The sequence below is a fragment of the Callithrix jacchus genome, chromosome 2, assembly GCF_049354715.1.
Source record: "Callithrix jacchus isolate 240 chromosome 2, calJac240_pri, whole genome shotgun sequence".
Taxonomy (NCBI): domain Eukaryota; kingdom Metazoa; phylum Chordata; class Mammalia; order Primates; family Cebidae; genus Callithrix; species Callithrix jacchus.
The window spans coordinates 64,370,261-64,391,289 of record NC_133503.1 but is presented as its reverse complement, the minus strand read 5'-3'; the positions used below and the strand labels follow the sequence as shown (position 1 = coordinate 64,391,289).

General features: G+C 48.9%; 1 protein-coding gene across 2 annotated transcripts in view; it reads left to right on the top strand.

Moving 5' to 3' along the window:
• Positions 1-21,029, top strand: part of STK10 (serine/threonine kinase 10) — a 178,441-nt gene that overhangs the window by 113,925 nt on the left and 43,487 nt on the right. For both annotated transcript variants that reach the window (XM_035290516.3, XM_008990872.4), the window contains 3 exons: positions 7,626-7,760; positions 11,033-11,581; positions 13,928-14,058. In XM_035290516.3, the coding sequence (XP_035146407.2) occupies positions 7,626-7,760; positions 11,033-11,581; positions 13,928-14,058 (815 nt within the window). The remainder of the gene's footprint in view (positions 1-7,625; positions 7,761-11,032; positions 11,582-13,927; positions 14,059-21,029) is intronic.

Sequence of the window (21,029 nt, the reverse complement as noted above, 5' to 3'; positions counted from 1 at the left end):
GAATTTACTTATTTATTTGTTTTAAAATAAAGGAACCAGCCAGGCACGGTGGCTCACAATTGTAATCCCAGCACTTTGGGAGGCTGAGGCGGGTGGATTTCTTGAGGTCAGGAGTTCAAGACCAGCCCGGCCAACATGGTGAAACCCCACCTCTATGAAAAATAAATAAATAAATACATAATAAAGAAATAAGAGAAACCAGGATGCAAAATGGGTTCATCTCCTGGGGGTGGGGGTGGGGTCACAGTTGTTCATTTTACATTTCTATAATGTATTCAAAAGCAAATTTCTGAAGTGGCCAAAGACCTCATTTTCTGGGTATCCTGGGGAGTGGGCTGGGCTCCCTGAAGTGGATGGGGTGGAGTGGGGCTGCTGTCGCGGTGCAAGTCGCTTGGGGCCAATTGTTTCCTGTAAGAGGCACCTCCTGCCCTGATACATCCGGCCTCTGGGACATTCCACGGAGAGACCAGCTGTCCCCCATCCCCACATGGCAGCTCCGGAGCTGCAGCCTGAGCCAGGAATTTCCGTTCCACACTTGGAAAAAAGATCCTGCCAGAGGATTGTTAGCGTCCAACAGAAAGGGTTGCAGAAGAAAGGAGTGATCTCGGGAGGTGAATAAAGCACCTTTCACGCCTGTGCTGCTGCTGGCTGTGCCCATGCGCCTTTTCCACTTTGCTGAGAGAGGGAGAGCCTGGTTTACCCCCTCAAACGAGGATACCAGGATTACAGCCGGGAGGTGACTGGCCCAAGGTCGCTTGGCTTTGAGTAACAGAGGTGGGCCCAGATCTTGGCTTCCCAGCCCCCACTCCAGCACTGTCAGCCTTCAGGGTGTCTACCTGCTTCCAAGAAGCACCTGGCCCTCATGTCTCCCTGTGTCCTGCCCCAGGCAGAGTGAATCATGCCCCATTGGTTTGTGATTCATTCATTGACTCCTACAGACATTCTTTGAGCCAGGACCAAGTCGTGGTGAGTAATCAGCCTCTGAACTCAGACCTGCCCCTCCCCACCCCAGAAGCTGCATGATTCTCACTCTGTGCCTCAATTTCCTCATCTGTAAGATGGAGAGTGCTGGCTGCACAGAATTGTGTTAGTGAATGCGGTTTTGTATGTAACATTTTTAACACCACAGATGTCACATATTCAACGCTAAGTAGATACTGGCTGAATTTGCTCTGAAACCCATCCACTCTATCACAGCTGCTCTTACCAAGGTCGTCTGCAATTTCTGTGCTATGGTCAGCTTCCGTGTTTGTCTCACTGGCCCCGTCAACAGCACCAGCCCAGCCCATCTCCTCCTCCTCCTCCTGTCAGCACTTGACTGCCAGGCCTCCACGCACCTTTGGTCTCAGCCACTCCTTCTCCATTGCCTTTCTCGCCCCCCTTTACCCCAGTGCATTGGTGTGAGAGTACACGGGTCCTTCTCTCTATCTCCACACACCCAGCGTGCAGCACTCCTAGCTCATGCCTCGGCCTGCGTCCAGCTGTTGACTCCCGGATGTCCAGTGGCCATCTCACACTGGATGCTGATCACTGGAATCTTTCTGCAGACATGCTCCACTGCTGGCTTTCCCATCCAGCTGATGGCAGTTCCACCCTTCCAGTGGCTCAGGCACCAAACCATGCAGGCACCTTGCTCCTCTGTCTCCCATGCTCCCTAGCCCACCTATCAGGAAATCCCGTTGTCTCTGCCCTCAGCATATGCCTAGACTTCGCCATTTTCTGCCCCTCCATTGCCACCACTGCCTCTCACTCGGGCTGCTGCCTCCTTGCTGGTCTTCTGTCCTCTCAGCTGGGTCTGGGCTGAGCACAGCAACCAGAGGGACCTTCTCAATAGGAGCCAGCTCATGTCCTCCCTGCCTGCCAAAGCTCCCCAGTGGCTCCCATTTCACTCCAGGGAAAACCCAGAGTCTCAGGGCCCCTTAGAGCGCTGTGTGATTCGCCCTCCCACTTCTGACTCCCCTGTCCCTTTCGATCCCTCACTCCAGCCTCACTCTGCTCTAGCCTGCCCAGCCCCCTTGCTGTGCTCCAAACACAGCGGGCATGTTCCTGCCTCAGGGCCTTTGTACTGGCTGTCCACGCTGGCTGGAATGCCCTTCCTCCAGATCCCTCTGTGACTGACTCTCCCTCTTCAAGCCATTACTCAAATGTCAGCCTTGCAGTGAGGCCTCCTCAACCACCCACGTGAAATTGCAAACCCACTACACTTCCCACATCCCCAGTTTCCATTTCCCTGCTCTGCTTATTCCGTCTTCCATGGCACATGGCACTCAGGATACAACTCACCTGCTTATTAGGTTTGTTGCAAGCCTAGCATGTCAGCTCCCTGAGGACAGCAACCTTTGTTTTGTTCATGGATAGGTCCCAGGAACAGTGCCCGATTCATAGAGAGCCCTCAGCAAATATTTGGTAAATCCATTGACTTTTTTTTTTTGGAGATGGAGTCTTGCTCTGTTGCCAGGCAGGAGTGCAGTGGCATGATCTCGGCTCACTCCAACCTCCACACCTCCAGGTCAAGTGATTCTCCTGCCTCAGCTTCCTGGCTAAGTTTTGTATTTTTAGTAGAGAGAGGTTTTTGCCATGTTGGCTAGGGTGGTCTCAAACTCCTGACCTCAAGTGATCCACCCATCTCAGGCTCCCAAAGTACTGGGATTACAGGTGTGAGCCACCATGCCCGGCCTATTCGATGTTCTTTAAAGCCCATCTTGGAGTATAGGACCCCTCTGGCTGATGGTTTCTAAGCACGTAGAGGAAAAATAGGCTCAAGTTCTTGGAAAGGATGTCAGTTTTGATTGCAAGGGAGGCCCTTGGTAGAGGGCAGGTGCCAACTGGCAAGCTGTATGACACTCACCAACCTTGGCCTGTCTCAGCAAAGATGGCACCAAACAGCTGTGCCTCCTACTGGAGGACTGGTGGTCACGTTCCTCTGTGATCTAGCCTTCCACTGGGGACGTGTGTGCAGACCAGTCTACCTGGTGCAGGCTAGCATTCTCCCTTGCAGCATAGCCCAGCCGTTGCCTCTCTAATGGGCGTCTGAATACATCTCTGGAGGCAGAGGAGCTAATGCAGTGGCGGAGGTGGTCTGTGTTTTGTGTCCCGGAGAAGTCTGTAAAACAATGTTTGGATCTAATCAGCTGCAGGTCGGTGGCCCCGTCTGCCAGGCTTGCTTGCTCTGGCACCCAGCAGAGCTGCCCTGCTCGCCTGCCTGTCACAGGCTTTCTTCCCCATGACCCCCATTCCTTCTCCTAAGGACACTAGGGTGGTCAGAGGAGGCAGTGGAGCAGATAATTCTGCTTTGAGAAAGCAGTGTTCCTAGTCGTGCTGAAAAGCCACTGATTTGATCAATACTTGGGGTGTCCTGATGAAAACCTGGTGTTTCCAAGAAGCCTGTTCCTGCGTTTATTTCTGCCACATGTGCTTCAGCCATTGCAGTGAAGCGTCCTGTGGCGTTTTTCCCAAGTTCACCTGTATTAGATTGTGCAGTGTGGAGCTTACAAACCTTTGGGATCTTGGTTCTCACCTTTGGTTCCAAAAAGATGTGCTCTGGGGGCATGTGGCAGGGAATAGGAGTGACTAGGAGTGCAAAACAGGCTTTTCTTTTGTTGTTGTTTTTTTTTTGAGACTGTCTCCCTCTGTCACCCAGGCTGGACTGCAGTGGCACGACCTTGGCTCACTACAACCTCTGCCTCAGGGGTTCAAGTGATTCTCCTGCCTCAGCCTCCCAAGTAGCTGGGATTATAGGCACACACCACCATGCCCGGCTAATATTTGTTATTTTTAGTAGAGATGGGATTTCAGTATGTTGGCCAGGCTGATCTCGAACTGATCGCAGGTGATCCACCTGCCTTGGCCTCCCAAAGTGCTGGGATTGCAGGTGTGAGCCACTGCACTTGGCCAAAACAGGCTTTTCTGGTTGTGCTGCTGTTCCTGCCACTGATGGGGGGTGATGGTTTTAATAGTGGTGATTGGGGTAATGGTGATGATGGTGGTGAGGTGATGGTGGTAGTGATGGTGATGGCAATGATGGTGGTGATGATGGTGGTGATGGTGATGGGTGAATATGGTAATGATGGTGATGGTAGTGATGGGGGTGATGTGATGATGATGATGGTGGTGATGGTAAGGGTCACAGTGATGATGATGATGGCAATGATGGTGGTGATGGTTATGAAGGTGATGGGGGTGATGGTGATGATGATGATGGTGGTGATGGTTATGGTAATGATGGTGCTATTATAGTTGTAATGGTGGCGAAAGTGATGATGGTGGTGGTAATGATGATGATGGCTGCCATATCTGAGCATTAACCATAATGCTTATAACAGCTATTTCTAGTATACAGATGAGCAAGCTGAGGCTCGAGGTTAAGTGACTTGCCCACGTTGGTGGAAGCTGGAGTTTGCCAGGTGCCTTTGTTCTAGAGTCTATAGCCAGCACTCTTAACTCCTATGCTACTTTGCCTCCCACGATTAGTAAACCCTTAATGTTCCACTCAAGACGTCTTAAAAGTACAGAGCAGCCGGAACGACATATTTAAAGGGTGGTAGTGAATATCACTGCTGTGCTGCAGCCTGTTGGTGGCTTGTGAGGACAGTCTCGGTGGCTCACCTGCACACATAGCCCGTGCTTCCTCTCACCCTCTGGGTCCCACCATCCAGCCTGTCTTGTGGCTCCCACTGCCCAGCAAGCTCACTCCAGTCTCAGGGCTTTTGTATCAGCTGCTCCCTCTGCCTGGAATTCTCTGTGCCCACATCTTTCCCTGGGAAATCCCTTCACATTCCTTGGGTCTCAGGTTGAATTTGACCTTGAATGAGGCCCCTCTGCCTGCAGACTTTAGTCTCCGCCACCCTCAGCTATACAAGATCTGGAATTCTCTTGTTTATTGTTTGATTGCATATCAACTCCCTCTCACTCAACTGGAAGCCCCAAGGTCAGAGACCTGGTCTGATCTGTTTGGCTGTTCCCCATACCTGGCACACTGCTGGCCTCAGTATGGGCTGCGGAATGAATCCACGGGTGAACAGGGAAGTGGGAAAGAAATAAAAATTGTGTTCTTTTCAACTCTTCATTAGTTTGGACTAACTAGAGAAACTCAGATGGGCTTGGGAACATTGGAATGATAGGGCTCTCTCTCTAAAAGAAGTAAGGTTTATTGCTTTCAGGTTGTACAAAGTAAGGAACGAGTTGAAGAGGGTGTTGCCTGATGGACTTCCACAAATGAACTGCTTTAAATGAACAAACAGATAAGAATGATTTGTGGTGAACATATACGTTCTGAATGTTTTTTAGGTGCTAGAAATTTATTTTTTAGTCATTTAAATACTTCCCCAGCAACCTTGTTGATACTTCTTCCCCAAGAGTAAAAAACAGTGAATTTCTTTTTTTTTATTTTAAGAGATGAGTTTTCACCATGTTGGCCAGGTTGGTCTCAAACTCCTGAACTCGTGATCCGCCCGCCTCAGCCTCCCAAAGTGCTGGGATTACAGGTATAAGCCACAGTGCCCGCCTTTTTTTTTTTTTTTTTTTTTTTTTTGAGATGAAGTCTCACTCTGTCGACAGTCTGGAGTGCAGTGGTGTGATCTTGGCTCGCTGCAGCCTCCACCTCCTGGGTTCAAGTGATTCTCCTGCCTCAGCCTCCCAAGTAGCTGGGACTACAGGTGTGCACCACCACACCTGGCTAATTGTTTTTATTTTTTGAGACGGAGTTTTGCTCTTGTTACCCAGGCTGGAGTGCAATGGTGTGATCCCGGCTCACCGCAACCTCCGCCTCCTGGGTTCAGGCAATTCTCCTGTCTCAGCCTCCTGAGTAGCTGGGATTACAGGCACGCACCACCATGCCCAGCTAATGTTTTGTATTTTAGTAGAGACGGGGTTTCACCATGTTGACCAGGATGGTCTCGATCTCTTGACCTCATGATCCACCCACCTCGGCCTCCCAAAGTGCTGGGATTACAGGCTTGAGCCACCGCGCCCGGCTAATTTTGTATTTTTTAGTAGAGATGTGGTTTCACCATACTGGACAGGCTGGTCTCGAACTTCTGACCTCGTGATCCACCTGCCTTGGCCTCCCAAAGTGCTAGGATTACAGGGTGAGCCACCTCACCCGGCCAAAACAGTGAATTTCATCAGAGCTTTCCTGTAGATTGTAAATGAGTGAATTCTAACTTCATGATGCCCCCACCCTACCTTATCATTGCTTTTCCAGTGGCCCTGAGAGAGCGTGGTGGGTTGAGGAATCCCACATCCCTGGTTACACCCGGGTGCCTTCACCCAGGATACCTCGCACTGACTTCATATCACTAAGACCTTTTGCTTTGGTGTTTTCCAAGGTCCTCAAAAGAACATTCACTTTTAAAGACTCTGACATTTCCATAAAAATCTAGAATAGAACATGCCTCAAGATCTCATATTTCCTTTCTTAAAACCAAACACATATGTCCACCCAAAGACATATATGTGGATTTCTCTAGCAGCTTTATTCATAGTTGCCAAAAATGGGAAACAGCCCAGGTGTCCGGCAGCAGCAGGATGAATAAACAAACTGTGCCATATTCACACAGTGGGCCCTGCACAGAAATAAAACGGGAACAGTTTACCAAAATACGCGACAATGTAGGTGAATCTCACAGTCACGACGCTGAGTAACAGAAGCCAACGCGAAAGTCTGCACACTTGACGCTCTGTTTCTAGGAAGCTGAGGAGCAGGCTCCCGAGGCTGGCAGCGTGGGAGTGGGGTTGCCTGCCAAGGGAGATGGGAACCTTCCCTGGTGATGGAAATGCTCTGTATCTTGAACTGGGCGGCGGTTACACTGGGTGCATGTATATATAAAAAGTCATTGAGGCTGGGCGCAGTGGCTCACACCTGTAATCCCAGCACTTTGGGAGGCTGAGGCAGGTGGATTACTTAAGGTCAGGAGTTCGAGACCAGCCTGGCCAACATGGTGAAACCCTGTCTCTACTAATAATACAAAAAATTAGTGGGGTGTGGTGGCACACACCTGTAACCCCCAGCTACTTGGGAAGCTGAGGTTGCAGGAGAATCACTTGAACCCGGGAGGTGGAGGTTGCAGTGAGCAGAGATCTTGCCATTGCACTCCAGCCTGGACAACAAGAGCAAAAGTCAGAAAAAAAAAAAAGATAATTGAGCTTTACAACCTGTGAAATTCACTGTAGGAATGTTACTCCCCAACAGAATGTATGTAGCGTATTTTGTAAAACTGCACATTAAAACCTTTTAAAAAGGAAATTAGACACCCTCCCTTCCAAACATGGCTTGAGCTCCTGCTTTGGGCTAAGTATTTTCAAATACATGATCTCATTTAATCCACATGACCTCCCTGTGAGTTCATCATTATTGTGTCTGCTTCGGAGATAAGGAACCTGTGGCTCAGAGAAGTTAAGCGACATGCGCAAGGTCACACAGCTGGTGAGAGTCAGAGCTGGAATCTGCCCTCTTTCCAACATACTTAGGACTTTCTCGGTTGTCTCTGGGTCTCCAAGTTCATGTGCACGTTTTGCTCGGGAATGAGGCTGGCCTTCCCTGCCCTGGGTGGTGAGCTCCACCAGCCTCTTCCACCCCACTTTTGACCCCAAAGTGGTTCTAATCTAGGTGCATCTTGCCCCCTCAGCACCCCTTCGTCAGCAGCGTCACCAGTAACAAGGCTCTGCGGGAGCTGGTGGCTGAGGCCAAAGCTGAGGTGATGGAGGAGATCGAAGACGGCCGGGATGAGGGGGAAGAGGAGGACACCGTGGAGGCCGCCTCTGTAAGGCCGGGGAGAGTGGGGCTTGGCAGGGGCTGGGAGGATGGGATTTCACTGGCCCTGCTGGTGTGGGAGGGGCAGGGGAGGCCGGGGCTCGGGCTCAGGGAATTTCTTCCCAGCTTAGAGGTTGCAGACACCCACGCTGCAGGTTATGTAAGATGGCACATGGGCCAGGGTGAGTCAGCAGCGGGTGTTGGCTGGATCTGGATCCTGTGAGTTTTCAGGAGATACCAGGGGTCTAGATTTTCACATGAAATCTCCCCATTTTTAAAAGTTGGTAACTGATTCATGGCTTCCCAGCTTTTGTTTCTGTCATGGCTCACATACAAAATGAGACTGTTTTTAGCTCACTTTGGGATAAATATGTGGGGCTGCATATGGCCACAGACAACACCCTGGCCCCCTCGCTCAGCTGCCTTCTGTGCCAAGGAGACCCATGTCTGGGCACATTTGGAACCCTTTTGCAGCTTCAGTGCTTGCTGGATTTAGATTGAAATTTAAGCTAATTTAAATTTGTAAAAGCCCTCTGAGCCAAGGAAAATGTGTCTGTGGGCTGGAGTCTGGCCTGAGCTGTTGTTCTGTAATCCCTGGTCTTGCTGCGGGGGGAGGCCTCTTCAGATGGTTCCCCGTGCCTGGAGAAGCCGGGCTGGACTTACCCATCAGGGGATGGAGCTAGCCTACATCTTCGTGCTGTGGTCGGCACTGCGGCTTTCTCAAATTTAATTCAGTCCTGGGTGGAGCCTGAGGCTGGTCAGACCCTTACCAGGGTGAAGAAGGAAAGCCCCGAGGGGGCAGGGCAAGCAGAATCATCATAGCCACCGCAACCATGCATGGAGCCCCTGTCAGTTGCTGGGCCCTCTACGGCTGACACAGGGTAACCAAGCTCTGTTTTACGGACAGGAAAACTGAGTTCAATGCAGTGAAGTGGCTGGCTGGGCGGATAGGTGGCAGGGCCAGCTGTGGATGTGGAGTAGGAGAACCTCAGTGGGGCCTGGCTCCAGGAGAAGGCAGAAAGCTCTCACACCAGCCTCATGGTCTACAGGCAGGAGACTGATCTTTGTCCTGAGGGTAGTCGGAGCCCTGAAGGGTTTCGGGCAGGGACTGGGTATTGGTGTGGAGGTGACAGAGTCAGATCTGAGTTTTTGAGCCATCACTCGGGCTGTCCAATAGAAGGTAGATTGGAGTTGCTTCTACCAGCTGCCATGTCTGAGGTTAAAAACCAGTGGCTGGTAAGACCCAAAGGAATGTTTCTAGTGTGAATCCATTCATACAGCAAGTTTATAAGCAGGCACAGCTCACCCGTAGCACTTAGAGACCATGGGACAGTGACTCCTTCAAGAGGTGGAAGAGGATTGCCACCGGCAAGGACAGGGTGGCAGGGGATAGCCTCTGGGGCACAACAGTGTCCCCTCTTGGCCTGGAGAGTTACACGGATACTCACTTTATTCACCAAATTGGAGATTTTTTTTTTAACCAGAGCATTTATTACGTGAATAATTGTTGAAATTCTTAAGATGAACTTGATGTGGCCGGGCACGGTGGCTGACCCTGTAATCCCAGCACTTTGGGAGGCCAAGGTGGGTGGATTACCTGAGGTCAGGAGTTTGAGACCAGTCTGACCAATATGGTGAAACCCCATCACAAAAAAGAAAAAAGTTGTTTAAAAAAAAAAAAAAAGATGACCTGGATGCTGCAACAGCTGCCCTCTTGTGTTGGGTGTTGTTCCTTCATGGAATCCATGCCTGAATCTGCGGTATACAATCATTAGGTGCCTCATTTGACCAGTCCCAGTGGGATTTCGTCTTTTAGCCTTGGCACTCCAGTTGCACTTTCTCTTGCTCTTGGTGGAGCAGCCACTCGCCACAGGTTGACTTCTGAAGGTGATGGGCCTTAGAGCCACAGCGGCGGCACACCGTGTGCATCTCACTGAGACACTTTCCAAACGATGACATTCCCTTCGTCATCTTGCTTCTTCATCAAAGACCAGAGAGCAGAGATTTATTATTCCCATACACAGGAAGGGTGTTCTGTTTCACCACAGCATAGCAACATTTCCAGTACTTTCCACCCAACAAAGACCCTAAAAAACAAAAATAAAGCTGAGAACTTAGTGGCCACAGGGCTGAATCCAGCCCACAGACAGGCTTAGCTTGCCCTCTATATGATTTTTTAAAAAATATGAGTTAGTTGCCACCTAAAAATTAAGAGATATCCACTAAAAAACTAGATTTCCAATTTGTCTTTAAAAATTGGAAGGTTCGGCCAGGCACGGTGGCACACATCTATAGTCCCAGCACTTGGGAGGCTGAGGCAGGCAGATCACTTGAGTCCAGGAGCTTGAGACCAAGCCTGGGTGACATACCGAAACCGTGTCTCTACTAAAAAATGCAAAAATTAGGCCAGGCAAGGTGGCTCACGTCTATAATCCCAGCACTTTGGGAGGCCGAGGCGGGTGGATCACAAGGTCAAGAGATCGAGACCATCCTGGTCATCATGGTGAAACCCCATCTCTACTAAAAATACAAAAATTAGCTGGGCATGGTGGCACGTGCCTGTAGTCCCATCTACACGGGAGGCTGAGGCAGGAGAATTGCTTGAACCCAGGAGGCGGAGGTTGCAGTGAGCAGAGATGGAGCCATTGCACTCCAGCCTGGGTAACAAGAGTGAAACTCCGTCTCAAAAAAAAAAAAGCAAAAATTAGCTGGGTGTGGTGGCATGCACCTGTAGTCCCAGCTACTCAGGAGACTACTTGGGATGAGAGGTGGGAGGATCACTCCCAGGTGGGAGCCCAGGAAACAGGTTGCATTGATCCAGGATGATGCCACTATATTCCAGCCTGGGTGACAGAGCAAGACCCTGTCTCAAATAAATAAATAAAATAACAAATTAAAACTTAAAATATGGGAAGGTTTGGCCACAGGGGAGCCATTTTCCCACACTGTCGCAATTAGCTGGAATGGAGTGGCCACTGACCCCTCTCCATGGGCCATGAGTTGGCCAGCTGGCCACAGCTGCCTCCTAGGAGAAATAACAGCTATTAAATTCAGCTAAGATTACAGATAGTGAGGAGTTTGCTGTGCCTCAAAATAAGTAGTGATTTTATTATGGTTAGGCAGTAGGGAATGGTGAAGACTCCGGCTAGGGAGATGTGTGCTCGCCTCTCTTGGCCCTGGCCCCCTTCATCTTGGGGTGTCTGACTTTCTCACCCCACTGTGTCTCTGACTCTTTCCTTGAACATACAGCAGCATGGCCTTGACTGTCTTTTTTTTTTCTAGACCATGGAGAACCATACTCAGAACTCCTCTGAGGTGAGTCCGCTGAGACTCAACACAGACAAGCCTCTCAAGGAGTCACCTTCCACCCCGCTGGCACCCAGCCAGCCTCAGGACAGTGTGAATGGACCCTGCAGACAGCCTTCTGGGGACGGATCCCTCCAAACCACCAGTCCCCCAGACGTGGCCCCTGGAAATGAGAACGGCCTGGCAGTGCCTGTACCCCTGAGGAAGTCCCGGCCCATGTCAATGGATGCTAGAATTCAGGTAGCCCAGGAGAAGCAAGTTGCCGAGCAGGGTGAGGACCGCAGCCCAGCAGCCAACAGATCCCAAAAAGCCAGCCAGAGCCGACCCAACAGCAGCGCCCTGGAGACCTTGGGTGGGGAGAAGCTGACCAATGGCAGCCTGGAGCCCCCTGCCCAGGCAGCTCCAGGCCCTCCCAAGGGAGACTCAGACTGTGGCAGCCTCTGCACCTCTGAGAGCATGGACTTCGGTACCAATCTCTCCGCCGACCTGTCCCTGAACAAAGAGATGGGCTCTCTGTCCATCAAGGTAATGCCACCTCTCCCACCACAGGCTTGCAGTGAGGGCATTGCAGGATGTTCTGTGGCTCCATTTGGCTTTCAAAAGCATTTAGGGGCTTCCTTGCATTTTAAGCGGTTCATTGGGGAATTTTTGGTTTGACTTATAGTTTAATCTCCAAAATATCTGGATTCAGTATGGGATTTAGGAACATCAAGCAGATGGTTTGGTTTGGGATTTAGGAACGTCAAAGCTTGGTAAAAGGCCCTGGTAAAATTTGGGGGAGATAATTCTAGGCCTTTGCTACAAATGAAGTTCTCTCATCTGGGGGTCAGCCACGAGACCCAGCTGATAACTGGTAAATCCAACTAAAGGAAACGGGCTCAAATCTGCCTTCCCTGCCTCCGGGGCCTTTCTGGAGTTGGGCAGTGTTGGGAATGACGCCTCCACCACACTAGAGGCCTGGACGTGAGGCCAACCCTGTACAAGTGCTGTAAAAAAGAACAGAAGGGCCTCATCCTCTCAGTTTACAGATCAGCAGACGGAGGCTCAGTGAAGTGAGGAGCTAGCCCAGGGCTTGGTAGGAGCAGGAAGGTGGTCAGACCCCAGGTTCCGAGCTCTGAACTTTCCCAGTGGGAGCCATGGCCTCCTCCTTAGGCAGCGGGAAGTGGCTGACTCCTTTCCCTGCCTCCCCAGTAAACCCCAGATGTTACCTAACTCACCACTGGTCACCTGACTCTCTACCCAAGGCTGATTTTAGGGGAAATACTGTATGATTTTGTTTTTCCTTCCCAAATTTTCTTGGTGAAAAACAAGCAGTAGAGACTCAAACGTATTTGCTAAGCAAAAGGGAGTGACAGGAGCTGCAATGGCCAATCAGCTTCAGGCAGGGAAAGGAAGCACAGTTCCAACAGGTCACCGTGACAAGCATGGAAAGTAGCTGTCACCTATGAGCAGTGTCTCCCTTAGGACAGGCATCCTGCCCTTTCTCTTCCTAAAGACACTAAGTGAACAAACAAAAAAAGGCATTTTTGTTTGTCTGTTTGTTTAGTAACACAGACCCATGTAGCTCTTCACCATGCTGTGGAGAATGTTTCTGGTTGACTGCAATGCGTCAGGGACCTCAGGCTGCTGTGATGAGAGCCTCCTGCTGTGCCAGCACCCGCGGGCATGACTAGGAGGCCCCATGACCAGGAACAGTTCTCAGCAGAAGGCTGTGGCTGTGGATGTCCTTTCTTCCCTTCCGCTGTCTCTCCTGCCAGCCTCCACTTCTCACCACTGGTCTGCCCCATCCTGACTGGGTCCTGGCATGTGAGCTTAGAGATGAGAGTTGGGCGTGCTAGATTCATGCTGATGCTGTCCAGAGCCCCTGGACAAGATGCCACAGGCAAGAGACGGGCCTAGACCTCAGGAAGCAAGAACTGTCTGCCCCTTTCAACTCAGCAGGAGTGGAGCTCAGCATAGATTTCAAGGGCTCAGAGACCTGCCACGCTGGCTCCTCACTCCTCTTTCGGGGATGGGAGGCCTGGTGTTAGGAAGGCAGCACTGGGCTTCACCAAAAAGAGCCTTTGAAACCAGCCAAGAGACCAGAGGCAGTGGACAGAGCAGGAGGATTAGGGAACACCTTCAGAATCAGAGCTGAGAACTTCCAGAGGGTACCATGTATTGTAACACACGAACACCTCCAGTATTCCGGGTGGCACCCTGCACAATCACTTGTGACGTGCAATTTCTCAGAGTAAAACATCAAGATTATGCATAATCTCACAGCAGCTCCCAGCAGGTGGGGAATTCAGGTGAGGTCAACTTTGGCTACCAAACCAGTTAAGAGAACAGCCTTTGGTTTTCGGGCACCTTTGGATTTTGGCACCATGCATGAGGGTTGGGTATAGTCTGCAGTTATAACTGTCAGAAAGAAATGCTAAGCATGGAACACGCATGGGAGCGGGTGCTGCTCTGTGTGCCCCCCATGTGGTCTCTCACTGAATCTTCACAACCTCCCCAGGAGGTTATTATCCTCGCAGGACAGGTGAGGAAGCTGAGGCTCAGACAGGACAAGAGACTGGCCCAGAGGCACAGAGCCAGTAAGTGGTATAGTGAGGGTTAGAATGCAGCTCTTTCTGACACCATGTCCTGGATACATGAGAGGTGCTGGCAGCAAGGTAGGGGAGGCCTCAGCCCAGGGTCTGAAGGTTGAGATCAGGGAAAGGCAAGGGCTTTTAGGTTAAGTTGAGGCGAGAGGGACGATGGACGGCCACATCTCTCTGGGTGGGGCTGAACCTGTGGGCCCAGCAGAGCTGCGGCCTCACCTGCTTGCAACAGCCACGAGTCCTTTGCTGAAGTGTTGAGACTTACCTAATGGTTTTCCCTGGCCAGGACCCGAAGCTACACAACAAAACCCTCAAGCGGACACGCAAATTTGTGGTGGATGGTGTGGAGGTGAGCATCACCACCTCCAAGATCATCAGCGAAGATGAGAAGAAGGATGAGGAGATGAGATTTCTCAGGCAAGCCTGGGAAGGGCCACCAGTGGTGGTAACAGGGTGGGGCTATGGTAAGAGGAGTGGGCATTGGCCCTTTTGGTGAGAGGGCTGTCTGTCTACAGCATGAAGTGGGGGAATCAGGGAGACAAAAGGAAACTCATTTTGCCTGAGATCCTGCACTCCTCCATCTACCCAGTCATTCATCTATCTATCCACCCATCCATTCATTTATTCACCCATCTAACCAACTACTCACCTATCTACCTATTCATCTATCTGCCCATCCATCTCCCCACCTTTCCACCCACTCACTCCTCCACCCAGCCACCCATCTACCCACTCACCTTGCCATCCATCTAACTGTCCACCCATTCATCTACCCATCCACTTAATCATTCATCCTTCCATTCATTTATCCACCCATCCATCCACCTACTTACCTCTCTGCCTATCCATCTATCCACCATTCATTCATCCATCCATGCATCCATCCATCCACACACCCACTCATCCACTCATTCATCTACCCACTCACCCTTCTATCTATCCACCTAATCATCCACCCATCCATCTACCCACTCACCATTCTATCATTTTCTCCATCTGCCTATTATCTGTTTATCTATTCACCTAATCACTCATCCATCCATCTATTCTTCCATTCATTTATCTACCCATCCGTCTATTCACCTACTCCCTATCTGTCTTTCTATCTGCCCACCCAATCATCCACCCAGTCATTCGTCCACCCACCCACTCATCTACCCATTCATCTACCCATCCTAACCATCCATCCATCCATCCATATTCCATGTGTCCCCCAACCCACCAGGTTGTCGATAACGTGGTGACCCAAATAGATAAGGCCACTGCCCTCGTAGAACTTACACCTAATGGGCCAAGACACGGTACACAAGATAATTCCTGATTGTGGTACATGCCATGAAAGAAGTAACAAGTGACATGATGGTGAGTGCCTGGAGTGGGGGCCGCTGCTCCAAGGGAAGCCCCCAAGCCAGGCCTGAAGGATGAGGGGAGCAGAGCTGGGGGAGTCCCGGGGAAGCTGCAGTTGCTGAGACCCTGAGGAATAACTCCTCAGCTTGTTTAAGGGACTGGTGGAGGGAGACAGGGAGATCTTGACTAGGATGGCTGGGCTCTGGACTCGGCTGGGGCAGAGGCTGGGAAAAGGGAAAAACAAGGTCAGATTTGACCTAGATTTTGGAGGCAAAACCAGTGAGTGAAGAATTGGAATAGGGAGGAAGGGGTGAGGCAAAGCTGTTTGCTAGGATCCATCTTTATACGTTTCAGCTGCTTATCCTCCACTTAGAGCCCTCCTTGGGAGGCCCTATTTCCACATTTTGTAAACAAATGAGGAAACTGTATTTCTGAGCAAGTAAGTCACTTGCCTTGGTCTTCCAGTTGGGCAGGGGTAAAGCGGAGATTCTAACTGGGTCTGTCTGTGTGAGAATTCCTTCAGGTTTCACTGGACCGTGTAGCTGGCTGGGGCTGGGGGAGTTAAGCGCTTAGAGAGGACATGGAGCCATGGATTTCTTTTGGGGTCAGGCCTTTGTAGGGTAAATTCATGATTAGTGTGGAGAAAATTTCTAGAACATCAATCACATATTTTTATACTTGTGAATTATAATTTTTAATATTCATATATTTTAAAAAAGCTTAAGCATGCAAGCTATAAGGTGTACAGGTGGCACACACCTGTAATTTCAATACTTTGGGAGGCTGAAAGGAGTGGATTGCTTGAGACCAGGAGTTCGAGACGTCTGGGCAACATAATGTCTACAAAAAATTTTAAAATTAGCTGGGCACATACCTAGTCCCAGCTACCCAGGAGGCTGAGGTGGGAGGATCACTTGAGCCTAGGAGGTCGAGGCTACAGTGAGTGTGGATCATGCCTCCACACTCCAGCCTGGGCAACAGAGAAAGACCTTATCTCTCAAAAATAAATGAAAATAAATTGTAAAAAATAAAAGCATAGGCAGGTCGCAGTGGCTTATACCTGTAATCCCAGCACTTTGGAAGGCCTAGGTGGGTGGATCACCCGAGACAAGCCTGGCCAACATGACAAAATCCAGTTTCTACTAAAAATACAAAAATTAGCCCTGCATAGGGTGGTGGCGGGCACCTGTAGTCCCATCTACTCGGGAGGCTGAAAGGGGAGAATCACTTGAACCCAGGAGGCAGAAGTTGCAGGGAGCCAATATTGTGCCACTGCACTCCAGCCTGAGCGACAGAGCGAGACTCTGTCATATAAATAAATAAATAAACAAACATGCCAAAACCAAATAAAAGTAGTTTTAGATGTTCTGGATCATTTCTCCCCCTAGGAGACAGTAGGAGGAAAGACAGACTTTTCTCTAGTGTGGTGTCTGCGCGCACGCGCACGCACACACACACACATCATCTATGTGGGTTAGGGAGGCTAGGGCACAGGTTACTTTGGCAGATGACACCACTTTCTGTTTTGATGGTCACCTGAGAGGTACCCTGGACTCTGAGCTTCAACCTCAGGAGCCGGGTTTCCATCACCTCCCCTCTGGGCAGTTGAAGTTCCCAGAGTTAAAATTCTAGATTGGCACACCCCATGGAGAAGCGATGCTCTCTGGCCTTGACTGTGGGTCCCCACCCTCCTCCTAAGCAGACCAGCTGCGTGCTACTCAGGGTCAAAAGGTGAGACCTCGAGGAGGTGAAGAGGTGCTGGACAGGGATCAGGATTTTCTCATTTGCCTGCCGTGGTCTGTAGGTCTAAGCACCTGTAAACCAGTCTAGGCCACCAGACCACAGGGGTGAGGAAGGCGCTAATGATTCCCTGCCGGCCCAGGCCCCAGTCATACCTGACCCCCAGCATTTGTGGAGAGTTGGGTCACACCTAGGGTTTTGAACCATGTGACTGAGTGTTTATCACATTCCCAGAATCATGATGAGGCTTCTGGGCAGAGATCCTCCTGTCCTTCCCTAAAACCGCTTCTGCCGTTCCTTCCCTCTTGAGCATTAGCTTTCTCTTTGCCCGCCTTTCCTTCTGAGAGCACAGATGGGCCAGAGAGGTGCTAGAGCCAGGCTGCCTGTCTTTTTTTCTGTACTCCTTTTATGCTTTTTGTCAATTCTTCTCTAACCCTTAGTTTCTCCTGAGTCGGGATTTCCATTTCTTTGTTAACACTCTCAAAAATTTCCTCCTCTCAGCCGGGTGCAGTGGCTCACGCCCGTAATCCCAGTACTTTGGGAGGCCGAACAAGGTGGATCACGAGGTCAAGAGATCGAGACCATCCTGGCCAACATGGTGAAACCCTGTCTCTACTAAAAATACAAAAATTAGCTGGGCGTGGTGCTGTGCGCCTGTAGTCTCAGCTACTAGGGAGGCTGAGGCAGGAGAATTGCCCAGGAGGTAGAGATTGCAGTGAGCAGAGATTGCGCCACTGCTCTCCAGCCTGGCGCCTGGCGACAGAGCAAGACTGTCTAAAAAAAAAACTGCCTCCTTTCTTCTCACTTTCCAGAAAAGCAGAGGCTCAGACAGTCTTCCCTCTGTGGCTGTGAAAGGTGCCTCTGGCTTTTCGCAGAGGCAGGGCAGCCATTGCCTCTTCCTCCTTGTTAGAATTTGAGCAGGTGCCACTTACAGAGGGCTGGTCATGTGCCTGCCATGTGGACACTTTACCTGTGTCATCTCAGTTATCCCTCAAAGGACCCATGAGGTAAAGATTGTTAGCCTCATTTTGCAGAGGAGGGAATGAGGCCCACAAGGATGACTGACGGACTGAGTGGGCACCCAGCTGGAAAGCTGATGGAGCCTAGATTCAGACAGGGGTGCTCAGACCCCAGAGAATGTGCTTGGCCTCACTGCACTGCCCAGCCCCTGCTTGTGCTGCTCTATGAGCAGTTATGGTCCCTTCGAGCCATGAGGAAGGCCACTGGTGTCAGAGCGTAGCCTTATGGGAATCACCATGGTGCGGCCCTGGACTAGGACACAGTTCTCATGGACCGCGACCCCAGTTCTGTCAGGAGGCCCAAGTTCTTTCTGTAGCAGTTTAATTTTTTTCTTTTTCTCTGATCATATAAATAATACATAGCAATTTTTTCTTTCTTTCTTTTTTTTTTTTTTTCTTGAGATGGAGTCTTACTCTGTCTCCCAGGCTGGAGTGTAGTGGTGCAATCTCTGCTCATTGCAACCTTCGCCTCACGGGCTCAAGCCATTTTCCTGCGTCGGCCTCCCGAGTAGCTGGGATTACAGGCGCACACTACCATGCCCAGCTAATTTTTGTGTTTTTAGTAGAGATGGGTTTTCACCATGTTGGCCAGGTTGGTTTTGAACTCCTGACCTCAAATGATCTGCCCACCCTAGCCTCCCAAAGAGCTGGGATTACAGGCGTTTGCCACCTTGCCTAGCCTATATAGCAATTTTTAATGGATTTGCTCATTAAGAAACATGGCTAATATTAGGGGCTTATCCTGCCAATATTTTTTCTGTGAGTACACACATACACACACTGACAATATATATGAAATTATGGCATGTGGCTTAGGTCAGTTTTTTTTTTTCTTTTTTTTAAGACAGGATCTTGCTCTGTAGCCCAGGCTAGAGTGCAGTGGCACAGTCACAGCTAACTGCAGCCTGGACCTCCTGGGCTCAAGCAATCTTCCCACCTCAGTCTTTTAAGTAGCTGGGACCACAGGCATGCACCACCACCCCAGCTAACTTTTTATTTTTGACAGAGACAAGATCTCGCTATGTTGCCCAGGGTGGTCTCAAACTCCTGAGCTCAAGTGATGCTCCCCACTTGGCCTCCCAAGGTGCTGGAATTACAGGCATGAGTCACCATGCCTCGCCCAGGTCATATTTTTATTATATGTATCTTTAGCATGTAATAAAAGTTGAACATCCCAAATCAAAAACTCCAAAATCCAAAATGCTCCAAACTCTGCAACTTTTTGAGCACTGACATGAAATTCTCGTTGGAACATTTTGGGCTTCAGATTTTCAGATTAGGGATGCTTGTTCAGTAAGTATAATATTCTAAAATCGAAAACAATCAAGCCTGGGGGGGTTGCGGGCTTGCCCCGCTGGGCTCAGAGTAGGGACGTTGGAGAGGGCTCCCTGCTGCTGCCCCGTCACGCGTGCCCGCAGTGTACAAGAGTCCTGGTGTTTGTGGATGGAAATAGAAGCCTGTGGAGTTGCTGAGCCCCCTTCCGCAGGCTGAACACCTTAGGGACCAACAACCAGGTGGTGTCGTTTGCAGTGAAGATCAAACTCAGAGTTGTAGCTGAATTGGAGAGGAGAGAGTGACATATGCGCCCCCTTCCTGCGGTCGGTAGATGAACTGTGGGAAGCTCAAGGAGTCTTGTTCTGTCACCCAGGCTGGAGTACAGTAGTGTGATCTCAGCTCACTGCAACCTCCACCTGCTGAGTTCAAGCTATTCTCCACCCTCAGACTCCTGAGTAGCTGAGATTACAGTTGCCCATCACTGTGCCTGGCTAATTTTCGTATTTCTAGTAGAGACTGTTTCACCAAGTTGACCAGACTAGTCTTGAACTCCTGAACTCAAGCAATCCGCCCACCTTGGCCTCCCAAAGTGCTGGCATTACAGGCGTGAGCCACCATGCCCAGCCAATGTTTTACGTTCTTCTTCCTTTTTTTTTGGTATTCTGTGAAAGAAATATTTGTCTATCCCAAGGTCATGAAGGCATTCTCCTATATTGTCTTTTACATGTTTTCTTGTTTTACCTTTTATATTTTGACTTATAATCCATCTGGAACTGATTTTAGTGTAAAATGTTTATAGAAATTAACATAAACATAGATTTGTAATTGACCCAACACTATTTATTGAAAAGATACTACCTTCCCATGGCTATGACTTAAGTGTCACTATTGTCATAAATGGAGCATGTGTGTGGACCTCTAGACTTTTCTGTTCTATTGGTCATTTCTCTAAACTTGCTCCAAATACCACATTGTCTTAATTATTGAGCTTCAAAAGAAGTCTCAATATCCTCTAGTGTAAGTCCTCTTATTTTCCTTCAAGATTAGCTTATTTTTGGTTCTTTGTCTTTCTCTACAAATTTTACAAGCAACTTGTGAATTTGCACACACACACATGCAATCACCTGGAACTTTTATTGGAATTGTATTGGTTCTATAGATTGATTTTAGAGAGAAATGACATTTTTACAATATCCAGGATTCATGTGAGTTAACCAGCAGAGAGCTTTTTCAAGCTTTATCTTTTCTATGATTTTACTTAATGAGAATAAGTAAAGTTAATAATAAAAATAACAACAATAATTTTAATACCTAATGTTTGTAATAGTTACTATACACTGGATTTTTGGGTAAAGTGCTTTATAGCCATTATATTATTTACTTAGAAAAATTAATTGTTAAAACTAGCCAGAAATTATGAGACCTCCATGAGGAAAGCCATAGCATTTTGTTACAGGGCATAAAAACCATATTTCAACTAATTGTGAGACACAGTGTGTCCTTGAATGGGAAGAATTAATCATCATAAATGTCAATGACTTTTTAAATAAATATGTACCATAAATTAATTCCAATCAGAATATCAGTGGTGTTTTCCTGGGGCTACAAAAACATATTTAGCATTTATATTGGAGAAATTCTAAATGTTTTAGAGCTGACAACAAAAATAGTTAATTGTGAAAAGACAGTGAGGTAGGATTCCCTTGCCAGCTATTAAAACTTTCTACAAAGCTAATATCATCATTTTAAAACTGTGTGATTTTAGCTTATAAATAAGTGTAGAGATCAGAAGACCAGAAAGTCAAAAAAATCTGAGTATATATTCAAATTTAATACATGATAAAGATGGCATTTTAGTTCAGTGGGAGAGAAAATAGTTTATTTAATTATGCTACTAACATAATTGGTTATTGATCTGGAAAATAACACCTCCAGCCATGAATAAAAGCATTATGAATGAATTAACCCTAAATGAAAAATAAAACAAAAGATAATAGAATTTTTAAA